The sequence below is a fragment of the Mustelus asterias genome, unplaced genomic scaffold (assembly GCF_964213995.1).
Source record: "Mustelus asterias unplaced genomic scaffold, sMusAst1.hap1.1 HAP1_SCAFFOLD_3955, whole genome shotgun sequence".
Classification (NCBI taxonomy): Eukaryota; Metazoa; Chordata; class Chondrichthyes; order Carcharhiniformes; family Triakidae; genus Mustelus; species Mustelus asterias.
The window spans coordinates 7,522-20,629 of NW_027593900.1; the positions used below are offsets into that span (position 1 = coordinate 7,522).

The 13,108-nt window shown below is 48.2% G+C and overlaps 1 protein-coding gene across 1 annotated transcript; it reads right to left on the reverse strand.

The window, feature by feature from the left end:
- Positions 1 to 591: 591 nt before the first annotated feature.
- On the reverse strand, positions 592 to 11,050 carry LOC144490881 (ras and Rab interactor 2-like; the record flags this gene model as incomplete). Its single annotated transcript, XM_078208568.1, has 3 exons — positions 10,778 to 11,050; positions 2,555 to 2,753; positions 592 to 700 (listed from the first exon to the last, which is right to left on the reverse strand). Coding segments are annotated over exons 1-3 (358 nt in total), but the record flags the coding sequence as incomplete, so codon positions are not given.
- Positions 11,051 to 13,108: the final 2,058 nt, after the last annotated feature.

Genomic DNA, 13,108 nt, shown 5'->3' on the forward strand with positions numbered 1-13,108 from the left:
CTCGAAGGGCCGAATGGCCTCCTCCTGCTTCTAGTTTCTATGTTTCTAGAAAGTGCTGCTGTGGAACATCAGGATCAGGCTACAACGCCCACACATGGTAAAAAAGCTGGCTAACACTCACAAGGAACATTAGATTTGTTATTCAGGCTGACAGGAGCTGTGAGATTGATACTCGGGTGGCTCACTACATGCTGGGTACAACTGTGCCATCATGCGAGGCGGCACAGTGGTTAGCACTGCTGCCTCACAGCGCCAGGGACCCGGGTTCGATTCCCGGCTCGGGTCACTGTCTATGCAGAGTCTGCACGTTCTCCCCCGTGTCTGCGTGGGTCTCCTCCGGGTGCTCCGGTTTCCTCCCACAGTCCGAAAGACCGTGCTGGTTAGGGTGCATTGGCCGTGCTAAATCCTCCCTCAGTGTAACCCGAACAGGAGTGTGGCGACTGGGGGATTTTCACAGTGACTTCATTGCAGTGTTAATGTAAGCCTACTTGTGACACGAATAACTTTGTGATACCTTTCATGGTTCACTAGCCCGTTCATTCCCACGTCCCTTGGGAAAGCAGAGCTAAGCGGCTGTCGGGATGGGCTTACCTGAACCATCCTCCTTGACAATGAAGTCCTCCAATTCCAGCGTTCCATTTCCCAGTTGAACAGTTAGGATCTTATTTTTGCCACAGTTATTACTCCACAGTAAAAACGTCTGAAAGAGAGGGAAAAAAAGAGTTCGATACGAGTAGATTTCTCTCACCCTGTCTGGCCACATTGTGATCGCACCTTCCACAGCCGTCAAGTCCTGAAGCGGGACTTGAACCTGCTGGTCCAGGAGTAGGGACACTACCCCCAGCATCACAAGACCTCCTCCAATAGGTTAAAGGCACTGTCTGAATATATGTTCATCCGCCTCAACACTCCACAGGGTCAGGCAGGTCATGTGGCCTTCCGGGGTCACCCCCTTAAAGGGGCCACGCTTTCTATCGCACCTTTCACAACATTAACATCCCAATGCAGTTTACAGTCATAGAATCAAAGAATCTGTACAGTGCAGAAGAGGCCATTTGGTCCATCGAGTCTGCATTGACTCCCTGACAAAGTATCTTATCCATGCCCTATCCCCGTAACTCCACACATTCACCATGGTGAATCCACCTAACCTGCACTTTGGACACTAAGGGGCAATTTAGCATGGCGAATCCACCTAACCTGCACATCTTTGGACACTAAGGGGCAATTTAGCATGGCTAATCCACCTAATCTACACATCTTTGGACACTAAGGGGCAATTTAGCATGGCCAATCCACCTAATCTACACATCTTTGGACACTAAGGGGCAATTCAGCATGGCCAATCCCCCTAACCTGCACTTTGGACACTAAGGGGCAATTTAGCATGGCCAATCCCCCTAACCTGCACATCTTGGGACACTAAGGGGCAATTTACCACAGCCAATCCACCTAACCTGCATATCTTGAGACAGTAAGGGACAATTTAGCATGGCCAATCCCCCTAACCTGCACATTTTGGGACACTAAGGGGCAATTTAGCACGGCCAATCCACCTAACCTGCACATCTTTGGACACTAAGGGGCAATTTAGCACGGCCAATCCCCCTAACCTGCACTTTGGACACTAAGGGGCAATTTAGCATGGCCAATCCACCTAACCTGCACATCGTTGGACAGTAAGGGGCAATTTAGCAACACCAATCCACCTAACCTACACATCTTTGGACACTAAGGGGCAATTTACCACAGCCAATCCACCTAACCTGCATATCTTGAGACAGTAAGGGACAATTTAGCATGGCCAATCCCCCTAACCTGCACATTTTGGGACACTAAGGGGCAATTTAGCACGGCCAATCCACCTAACCTGCACATCTTTGGACACTAAGGGGCAATTTAGCACGGCCAATCCCCCTAACCTGCACTTTGGACACTAAGGGGCAATTTAGCATGGCCAATCCACCTAACCTGCACATCGTTGGACAGTAAGGGGCAATTTAGCAACACCAATCCACCTAACCTACACATCTTTGGACACTAAGGGGCAATTTACCACAGCCAATCCACCTAACCTGCATATCTTGAGACAGTAAGGGACAATTTAGCATGGCCAATCCCCCTAACCTGCACATTTTGGGACACTAAGGGGCAATTTAGCACGGCCAATCCACCTAACCTGCACATCTTTGGACACTAAAGGGCAATTTAGCATGGCCAATCCACCTAACCTGCACATCTTTGGACACTAAGGGACAATTTAGCATGGTCAATCCACCTAACCTGCACATCTTTGAACACTAGGGGGCAATTTAGCATGGCCAATCCACCTAACCTGCACATCATTGGATACTAGGGGGCAATTTAGCATGGCCAATCCACATAACCCGCACACATTGGGAACATTCTTTCTGAATCTACCCTGTCTAACCCTGTTAGAATTGTATAAGTTTCTATGAGACCCCCTCTCACTCTTCTAAACCTTGGGTTAGAATCTCGGGAGAGGGTGGACGGTTTGAAGCTCTGCTTCCCCTTTACAGAGTAAGAGACCTACCCCTGGAGGTTGCCGCCCAAGGACGTCCTTCACTTGCGCTGGCTCGACGCCCAGCTGCAGCCAGATGTTTTGGGACAGCGTCAACTTGTCGAAGAGACTGAGCTTGGAGCATGGGGAAATGTCTCTGTGGTCTTCCTCCTTCCCTTGAGGGCTTGGATATCCGCCGTTGCAAAGCTGTTGACCGTTGGGGCTGTAGGGACTGAGATGAAACAGGATTAGCATCAATGTCTCCAGACTCTTTCTCTCTGGAGCGTAGAAGGCTGAGGGGTGATCTTATAGAGGTCTATAAAATAATGAGGGGCACAGATCAGCGAGATAGTCAACATCTTTTCCCAAAGGTAGGGGAGTCTAAAACTAGAGGGCATAGGTTTATGGTGAGAGGGGAGAGATACAAAAGTGTGCAGAGGAGCAATTTTGTCACACAGAGGGTGGTGAGTGTCTGGAACAAGTTGCCAGAGGTAGTAGTAGAGGCGGGTACAATTTTGTCTTTTAAAAAGCATTTAAACAGTTACATGGGTAAGATGGGTATAGAGGGATATGGGCCAAATGTGGGCAATTGGGACTAGCTTAGGGGTTTAGAAAAAAGGGCGGCATGGACAAGTTGGGCCGAAGGGCCCATTTCCATGCTGTAAACCTCTATGACTCTGTGACTCCCGGCACTCTTACTTACGCAGCCGGGTTTGGGATGCCTCACCACCTTCAAGCGCAGCTGGAAATGGGCGATAATATTTTTTCAATAGGATGTGAGGCATCGCTGATTTGTTACCCATCCCTAGTTCCCCTCAAGCTGAGAGACTCACTGGGTCATTTCAAAGGGCAGTTAAGAGTCAACCACATTGCTGTGGGTCTGGAGTCACATGTAGGCCAGACCGTGTAAGGACAGCAGATTTCCTTCCCTAAAGGGACATTAGGTTTTTACAATGGTTCCATGATCATCATTACAGTTTTAATTCCAAGACCTTCTTATTGAATTCAAACCCCACCATCTGCCCTGGTGGCTTTCGAACCCGGGTCCCCAGAACATTACAGGGTTACAGGACCAAGGCAGTTGTAAGGAATTAGATCACAGCCATAGAATCATAGAATCTCTGCAGTGCAGAAGAGGCCATTTGGCCCATTGAGTCTGCACCGACTCTCAAACAGAGCATCTTACCCAGGCCCTCTTCCCACACTATCCCCATAATCCCACACATTTAGCATGGCCAATCCACCTAACCTGCACATCGTTGGACACTAAGGGGTCATTTAGCATGGCCAATCCAGCTAACCTGCACATCTTTGAACACTCCGGGGCTATTTAGCATGGCCAATTCCCCTAACCTTCACATCTTTGGATACTAAGGGGCAATTTAGCATGGCCAATCCACCTAACCCGCACGTCTTTGGGCATTAAAGGGCAATTTAGCATGGCCAATCCACCTAACCCGCACGTCTTTGGGCATTAAAGGGCAATTTAGCATGGCCAATCCACCTAACCTTCACATCTTTGGACACTATGGGGCTATTTAGCGTGGCCAATTCCCCTAACCTTCACATTTTTGGATACTAAGGGGCAATTTAGCATGGCCAATCCACCTAACCTTCACATCTTTGGACACTAAGGGGGCCATTTAGCATGGCCAATCCACCTAACCCGCATATCTTTAGACTGTGGGAGGAGTCGGAGCAACAGGAGGAAACCCACGCAGACACGGGGAGAACGTGCAAACTCCACACAGTCACCCAAGGCCGGAATCAAACCCGGGTCCCTGGCGCTGTGAGGCAGCAGTGCTAACCACTGTGCCGCCTGTGAATGGCAGTGGATCAGGCCAGAGGGGCTGAATGGCCTCCTCGTGTTCCTAGAAGTAGCCAAATCTTTTTCTGATAAAGAGTTTTGACATCTCTCTCTTGCTTGTGCACGAATGGTGTAACTTTGGTTTGAACGTGTGTCTTCTTATCATGGTGGGATCAGAGAAGCTGTAACAAGGGAGGAGGAAATGTGCTGATGGCAAAATTTAACTGCAAAATCAAACGGACTCTGTCACTCGGACTGACGCCGTTTCCTGGACATTGTCCGGGGTGGAGTTTTGATAAACGCAGAATTGCTGCATTCTAACCAGCCTCTCCTGTTCTTGCCTCCCATTGGCCCAATGATATGTAGCCAGTGAAACCAAAGATTTCGTTTGCACCTTTCACAAACTCAGGGACGTCCCGAAGAACCTTACCGTCAAGCGCACAGCAAGATCCCACAAACAGCAATGCAATCGTCGGCTCCGATTTGATTTGATTTATTATTGTTGCATGTCTTGGGATACAGTGAAAAGTATTGTTTCTTGCGCGCTACACAGACAAAGCATACCGTTCATAGATTACAAAGGGGAGACGGAAAGGGGAGGGTGCAGAAAACAGTGGTGCAACCATAGCTAGGGTGTAGAGAAAGATCAGCTTAATGGGCGGCACGGTGGCACAGTGGTTAGCACAGCTGCCTCACCACGCCAGGGACCCGGGTTCAATTCCGATCACTGCCTGTGTGGAGTCTGCATGTTCTCCCCATGTCTGTGTGGGTTTCCTCCAGGTGCTCCGGTTTCCTCCCACAGTTCAAAGATGTGTGGGTTAGGTGGATTGGACATGCTAAATTGACCCTTGCGCCAAGGGATTAGCAGGGTAAATATGTGGGGTTATGGAAATAGGGCCTGGGTGGGATTATGGTCGGTGTAGACGCCATGGGCTGAAAGGCCTCCTTCTGTACTGTTGGGATTCTATGAACCTATGATAAGGCAGGCGAATTCAAACTGTAATGATGATCATGGAACCATTGTAAAAACCTGACAGCAGCAGGGAAGAAGCTGTTCTTGAGTCGGTTGGTACGTGACCTCAGACTTTTGTATCTTTTTCCCGACGGAGGAAGGTGGAAGAGAGAATGTCCGGGGTGCGTGGGGTCCTTAATTATGCTGGCTGCCTTTCCCGAGGCAGCGGGAAGTGTAGACAGAGTCAATGGATGGGAGGCTGGTTTGAGTGATGGATTGGGCTTCGTTCCTTTGTAGTTCCTTGCGGTCTTGGGCAGAGCAGGAGCCCATACCAAGCTGTGATACAATCAGAAAGGATGCTTTCTATGGTGCATCTGTAAAAGTTGGTGAGAGTCGTAGTGGACATGCCAAATTTCCATAGCCTCCTGAGAAAGTAGAGGCGTTGGTGGGGCTTTCTTAATTATAGCATCGGCGTGGGAGGGACCAGGACTGGTTGCAGACACTGGGGCCCAGGACACAGCCAAGGACTTTCCCCTTCCCATAGCAGCTGTGAGATCATTTGTGACCACCTCAGTTGAATGGCTCCCGTGCAGGGTGGCACTGCAGATAGTGCAGCATTCCCCCAGTACCACACCGTAGCCTCTGGATTTTGTGCAAGTGTCTCTGAAGTGGGACTCAAACTCTGCACTTCCTGAGTCAGAGGCAATACCCACTGGCCACGGACATTCTCTCTCCCACCTTCTTCCGTCAGGAAAAAGATACAAAAGTCTGAGGTCACGTACCAGCCGACTCAAGAACAGCTTCTTCCCTGCTGCCGTCAGACTTCTGAACGGACCTACCTCGCATTAAGCTGATCTTTCTCTACACCCTAGCTATGACTGTAACACTACACTCTGCACCCTCTCCTTTCCTTCTCTATGAACAGTATGCTTTGTCTCCATAGTGTACAAGAAACAATACACTGTATACAAGAACAACTTCTTCCCTGCTGCCATCACGGTGGCACAGTTAGCACTGCTGCCTCACAGCGCCAGGGACCCGGGTTCGATTCCCGGCTTGGCGTCACTATCTGTGTGGAGTTTGCACGTTCTCCCTGTGTCTGCGTGGGTTTCCTCCCACAGTCTGAAAGACGTGCTGGTTAGGGTGCATTGACTTGAACAGGTGCTGGAATGTGGCAGCTAGGGGAATTTCACAGTAACTTCATTGCAGTGTTAATGTAAGCCTTACTTGTGACTAATAAATAAATAAAAACTTTTAAACCTTGCATTAAGTTGATCTTTCTCTTCACCCCAGCTATGACTGTAACACTACATTCTGCACCCTCTCCTTTCCTTCTCTATGAACGGTATGCTTTGTCTGTATTGTTTCTTTGGAAGGAACTCTTCAAATGCAGACAATAAAAATAGAACAAAACTTACTCCAACTTTTCAATCAAAGAAAGGGTTTAATAAAGAAACTTCATTACTCCAAACTTGGGGCCTCGCCCTGGGCCACTCCAAGCTACCCACAATTCGCAACATGTTCTGGTCACCCTATTATAGAAAGGATATTATTAAACTAGAAAGAGTGCAGAAAAGATTTACTAGGATGCTACTGGGACTTGATGGTTTGAGTTATAAGAAGAGGCTGGACAGACTGGGACTTTTTTCCCTGGAGCGTAGGAGGCTGAAGGGTGAACTTATAGAGGTCTATAAAATAATGAGGGGCATAGATTAGCTAGATAGTCAACATCTTTTCCCAAAGGTAGGGGAGTCTTAAACTAGAGGGCATAGGTTTAAGGTGAGAGGGGAGAGATACAATATGGTCCAATATGGGGCAATCTTTTCACACAGAGGGTGGTGAGTGTCTGGAACGAGCTGCCAGAGGCAGTAGTAGAGGCGGGTACAATTTTGTCTTTTAAAAAGCGTTTAGATAGTTACATGGGTACGATGGGTATAGAGGGATATGGGCCAAATGCAGGCAATTGGGACTAGCTTAGTGGTTAAAAAAAAGGGTAGCACGGACAAGTTGGGCCGAAGGGTCTGTTTCCACGCTGTAAACTTCTATGAATCTATGACTATTTATAGTCAGCTGACCTTCACATCATTGGTTTACTGGGTCAGCTGACACTTACAAATTGTTACATCCGATACAAAGTTGTCACCAGTTACATCCTAACATGTACAGCGCGCAAGAAACAATACTTTTCGCTATGTACTAATACATGTGACAATAATAAATCAAACCAAATCAAATACTTACCTTGGAAGGATTGCAATGCAAATTCACAAGACTGGGTTTCTGGGGTGAAGGGATTGTCCTATGATAGAGAGGCTGAGTAAACTGGGTCTATATTCCCTGGAGATTTGAAGAATGAGGGGCCGATCTGTTTGAAACATGTTAAATTCTTCAGCCGGGATGGATAATGTCTCCTCATGCCTCAGGAACCTAGAATATGGTGTCACAATTTCAAAGGGAGGGGGTCGACTGAGATGAGGAGACATTTCTTCACTCAGAGGGTTGTGAATCCTTGGAATTTTATTTCCCAGAGGACTGTGGGTGGTCCACCGTTGAGAATATTTAAGATAGAGAGCCATAGATTTTTAGGAATTAAGGAAAATGAGGATAGTTCAGGAAGAAGAGGTGGAAAATTATTGTTGAATCATAGAATCCCCACAGTGCGGAAGGAGACCATTCAGCCCATCGAGCCTGCACCAACAACAATCCCACCCATGCCCTATCCCTATAGCCCCACCTATCTACCCTGCAAATGCCCCTAACACTAAGGGGCAATTTAGCATGGCCAATCCCCCTAATCTACACATTTTGGGACATTAAGAGGCAATTTAGCATGGCCAATCCCCCTAACCTGCACATCTTTGGATACTAAGGGGCAATTTAGCATGGCCAATCCACCTAACCTGCACATCTTTGGATACTAAGGGGCAATTTTGCATGGCCAATCCACCTAACCTGCACATCTTTGGCCACTAAGGGACAATTTACCGTGGCCAATCCCCCTAACCTGCACATCTTTGGCCACTAAGGGACAATTTACCGTGGCCAATCCCCCTAACCTGCACATCTTTGGACACTAAGGGGCAATTTACCATGGCCAATCCATCTAACCTGCACATCATTGGACACTAAGGGGCAATTTAGCATGGCCAATCCATCTAACCTGCACATCTTTGGACACTAAGGGACAATTTACCATGGCCAATCCACCTAACCTGCACATCTTTGGACACTAAGGGGCAATTTACCATGGCCAATCCCCCTAAACTGCACATCTTTGGACACTAAGGAGCAATTTAGCATGGCCAATCCGCCTAACCTGCACATCTTTGGACTGTGGGTGGAAACTGGAGCACCCGGAGGAAACCCACGTAGACACAGGGAGAAACTCCACACAGTCACCCGAGGCCGGAATCGAACCCGGGTGCCTGGCGCTGTGGGGCAGCCAGTGCTAACTACTGTGCCACCGTGCCGCCCCTTATTGAAGGATAACATTCCATTAGCTTTCTGAAAGCAGCAGAGAGAGAGAGAGAGAGTGGCTGAGTTTAATCTCCCTACCGCAGATCTAGAATGAGCAACCTCTCCACTATCCCTCCTAACACATCGAGCACAGCTCTGGTTTGGAACCAGAGGTCTTTTTGCTCTTTAAAGGTCCAATACTTTGCGAGGGCTTCCACGGTGGCACAGTGGGTGCTCCGGTTTCCTCCCACAGTCCGAAAGACGTGCTGGGTTAGGTGCTAAATTCTCCCTCGGTGTAACCCGAGCAGGCGCCAGAGAGTAGTGACTAGGGGAATTTCACAGTAACTTCATTGCAGTGTTAATGTAAGCCGACTTGTGACTAATAAATAAACTTAAAAACTTAAACTAACAGGAAACTTTAAACTTTAATTTAACAGCTGAGGTTACAGTCTTAATAAAGAACGTTTAGCTGGTAATCTTCACAATGATTAAGATCAGTTTTGCAACTTCTAGTATCTTACTAAAGAGACCAGCTTGCGACAGACTGTGGGGTCGGGGTGTTATCAGTGGATTTAGTAATCCAGAGGGCTCTGTGGGGACACGGATTCAAATCCCACCACGGCAGCTGGTGGAATTTAAATTCATATTTTCATATTCATATTAAATTCATATAAAATTAGTTTCAGTAATGGTGACAATTACACTATCTTAGATTGTTGTAAAAATCCATCTCGTTCTTTAATGGAAAGGAAATCTGCCGTCCTTACCCGGTCTGGCCTACATGTGACTCCAGAGCCCACAGCAATGGGGTTGACTCTCAACTGCCCCCTGAAATGGCCGAGCGAGACACTCAGTTCAAGGGGCGATTAGAAGCATAGAATCCATACAGTGCAGAACGAGGCCATTCGGCCCATCGAGTCTGCACCGACAACAATCCCACCCAGGCCCTATCCCCGTAACCCCACACATTTACCCCAATAATCCCGGGACACTAAGGGGCAATTTAACACAGCCAATCAACCTGACCCGCACATCTTTGGACTGTGGGAGGAAACCGGAGCACCCGGAGGAAACCCACGCAGACACGGGGAGAACATGCAAACTTCACGCAGACAGTGACCCGAGCCGGGAATCGAACCCGGGTCCCTGGTGCTGTGAGGCAGCAGTGCTAACCCACTGTGCCACCGTGCCGGTCAGTTCAGGCAACATGCTGGCTCACATCCTATGAAAGAATTTTTAAAAAGTGGCATTGACAGAAGCCTGGCAACAAGGCACTTGGAGAGGGGGGGGTCATCTGGTGGCATGTGTATGTGTGGCCCACTGGTACCTCATAGATTGTCCAGCTCAAAAGTACACCATTTGGCCCAACTGATTGATGCTGGCATTTATATTCCTCTCAAAACCCATCAGCATATCCTTTCACCCTTTGACAGGGTGTGGGGTAGGGCCTGGATAAGATGCTCTGTCAGAGAGTTGGTGCAAATCTGATGGGCTGAATGGCCTCCTTCTGCACTGTAGGGATTCTATTCTATGAGGGCAAAAGGAATGGATATGATGGATGGGTTGAGATGACGGGGGAAGGGGGGGTGGAAGGTTGTTGGTGCAGAGTATAAACGCCAGCATAGACAGAATGGGCTGAATGGCCTGCTCCTGGGTTGAAGAATTGTGGTAATTCATAGAATCATAGAATCCCTACAGTGCAGAAGGAGGCCATCTGGCTCATTGAGTCTGCACCGACCACAATCCCACCCAGGCCCTATTCCCATAACCCAACATATTTACCTGCTAATGCCCTGACACTAGGGTCACTTTTGCACGGCCAATCCACCTGACACACACATCTTTGGACTTTGAGAGGAAACCTGAGCACCTGGAGGAAACCCACGCAGACCCGGGGAGAATGTGCAAACCCCACACAGACAGTGACCCAAGGCTGGAATTGAATCAAGGTCTCTGGCGCTGTGAGGCAGCAGTGCTAACCACTGTGCCACCTTGCTGCCTCGAAGAATTCTAAGAATGTTGAAGACTCTCTGCAAGGTACCTCATTTGTTGTACCGAGTCACTCGTATCACGCGATGACCTTCTCAGCATTGTTCGAAATCTTCTAGTCACAGGGATACTTTCCCAGAACGGCCATTCTGCCCTCTCCCTCCGTCCCGATGTCACACGCGAGTAATCTCCCTCACCGACAAAGCCGTTCTCCCTGGCCCTCAGCCAAGATGCTCGAAGTGGAACAAAGTAAACCCCCGCTAAGTTTCCAAAAAAGGTGGACGGGGTTAGTAATCCGCTCCCTCGTCAGCTAACGGAACGAGAACTCATAGGGTGCCGTCTGCCGCAGAGCAAAAGGCTGACCTCGGCACTGGCCGCTCTCAGGATTAAAACAGCTCTTGTACATCCGGCGTTGCTAACTCTTCACGCTGTGCTGTCAGCTCCGACCTTGTTTTGAGAGCCAGCGAGCCAGCGCCAGGTTTATAACAGTTTACGGGAAACCACAGCCCTTTTCTGCGGTTGCATCACTCGGTGTCTTTCACTGGTTTTTGTTTCAGCTCTACTGAGCAGTGTGACCCAATTTAAGTTGATTTTACTGTGAGGAACATTTCTTCCTGCAAATACTTAAAACCCAATCTATCCTGACTCAGAAAGCTTACTCCCAAATTAGGAAAACACTCTGAAGCACTCCCACATTTCTGGTCAGTACACACAGACATTTTGAAGTATTTTTTCAATCATAGAATGAGGCCGTTCGGCCCATTGACCACAATCCCACCCAGGCCTTATCCCCATAACCCCACATATTTACCCTAGCTAGTCCCCCTGATACTAAGGTCAATTTATCATGGTCAATCAACCTAACCAACACGTCTTTCAGACTGTGGGAGCCATGATGTGGACTGGGGTAGGCACAGTAAGAAGTCTCACAACACCAGGTTAAAGTCCAACAGGTTTATTTGGTAGCACGAGCTTTCGAAGCGCTGCTCCTTCTTCAGGTGAGTGAAGAGTTGACACAACTCTTCACAAATAAACCTTGTTGGACTGTAACCTGGTGATGTGAGACTTCTTACTAGACTGTGGGAGGAAACCGGAGCACCCTAACCTATACATCTTTGGACACTAAGAGGCAATTTAGCATGGTCAATCCACCTAACCGGAGGAAACCCACGCAGAAACGGGGAGAACATGCAAACTCCACACTAGACAGTGACCCAAGGCCGGAATTGAACCCTGGCGCTGTGAGGCAGCAGTGCTAACCACTGTGCCACCAAGCCGCCCCTTAATCTCGTTATGCCTCCAATCTGTCTCTTTTTCTCTCTGTCTCTCTATCTCCTCTCACACCCTTTGCCTCCAATCTCTCTCCCCCTCTTTGTGTCACGAACACCTATTGTCTTCATTCCATGATCATCATGATCTCCTTAGCCACACAAACAGAAGTAAAGGAAACTCAAGATTCCCAGAGGGAAAGAATAGGCAGTAACACTTGGAAAACCATAGAATCCCGACTGTGCAGAAAGCGGCCATTTGGCCCATCGAGTCTGCACTGACTCTCCAAAAGAGCATCTTACCTAGGCCTAATGCCTGCGTCCTCCCCTCCCCTTAACCTCATGCATTTACCATGGTTGCCAATCCACCTAACCTACACATCTTTGGACATTAAGGGGCAATTTAGCATGACTAATCCACCTAACCTGCACATCTCTGGACATTAAGGGGCAATTTACCATGGCCAAGTCATCTAACTTGCACATCTTTGGACACTGAGAGGCAATTTAACCATGGCTAATCTCCCCAACCTACAAATCTGTGGACACAAAGGGGCAATTTACCATGGACAATCCCCCTAACCTATACATCTTTGGACACTAAGAGGCAATTTAGCATGGTCAATCCACCCAACCTATACATCTTTGGACACTAAGAGGCAATTTAGCATGGTCAATCCACCTAACCTATATATCTTTGGACACTAAGAGGCAATTTAGCATGGCCAATCCCCCTAACCTATACAACTTTGGACACTAAGAGGCAATTTAGCGTGGCCAATCCCCCTAACCTATATATCTTTAGACACTAAGAGGCAATTTAACATGGTCAATCCACCTGACCTGCACATCTTTGGACACTAAGGGGCATCTTAGCATGGCTAAAGATGTGCAGGTTAAGTGGATATACCATGGTAAATGCACAGGGTTATGGGGATAGGGCATGGGAGGTGTGAGAGGGAGATTTTGGGCCCGGGTATGATACTCTTTTGGAGAGTTGGTGCAGATTCGATGGGCTGAATGGCCTCCTTCTGCACTGTAGTGATTCTATGATTCCTTTCGGATGGGTGAACTGAGGTGATCTTTCCACATTAATTATTTAATGGACCTTATTG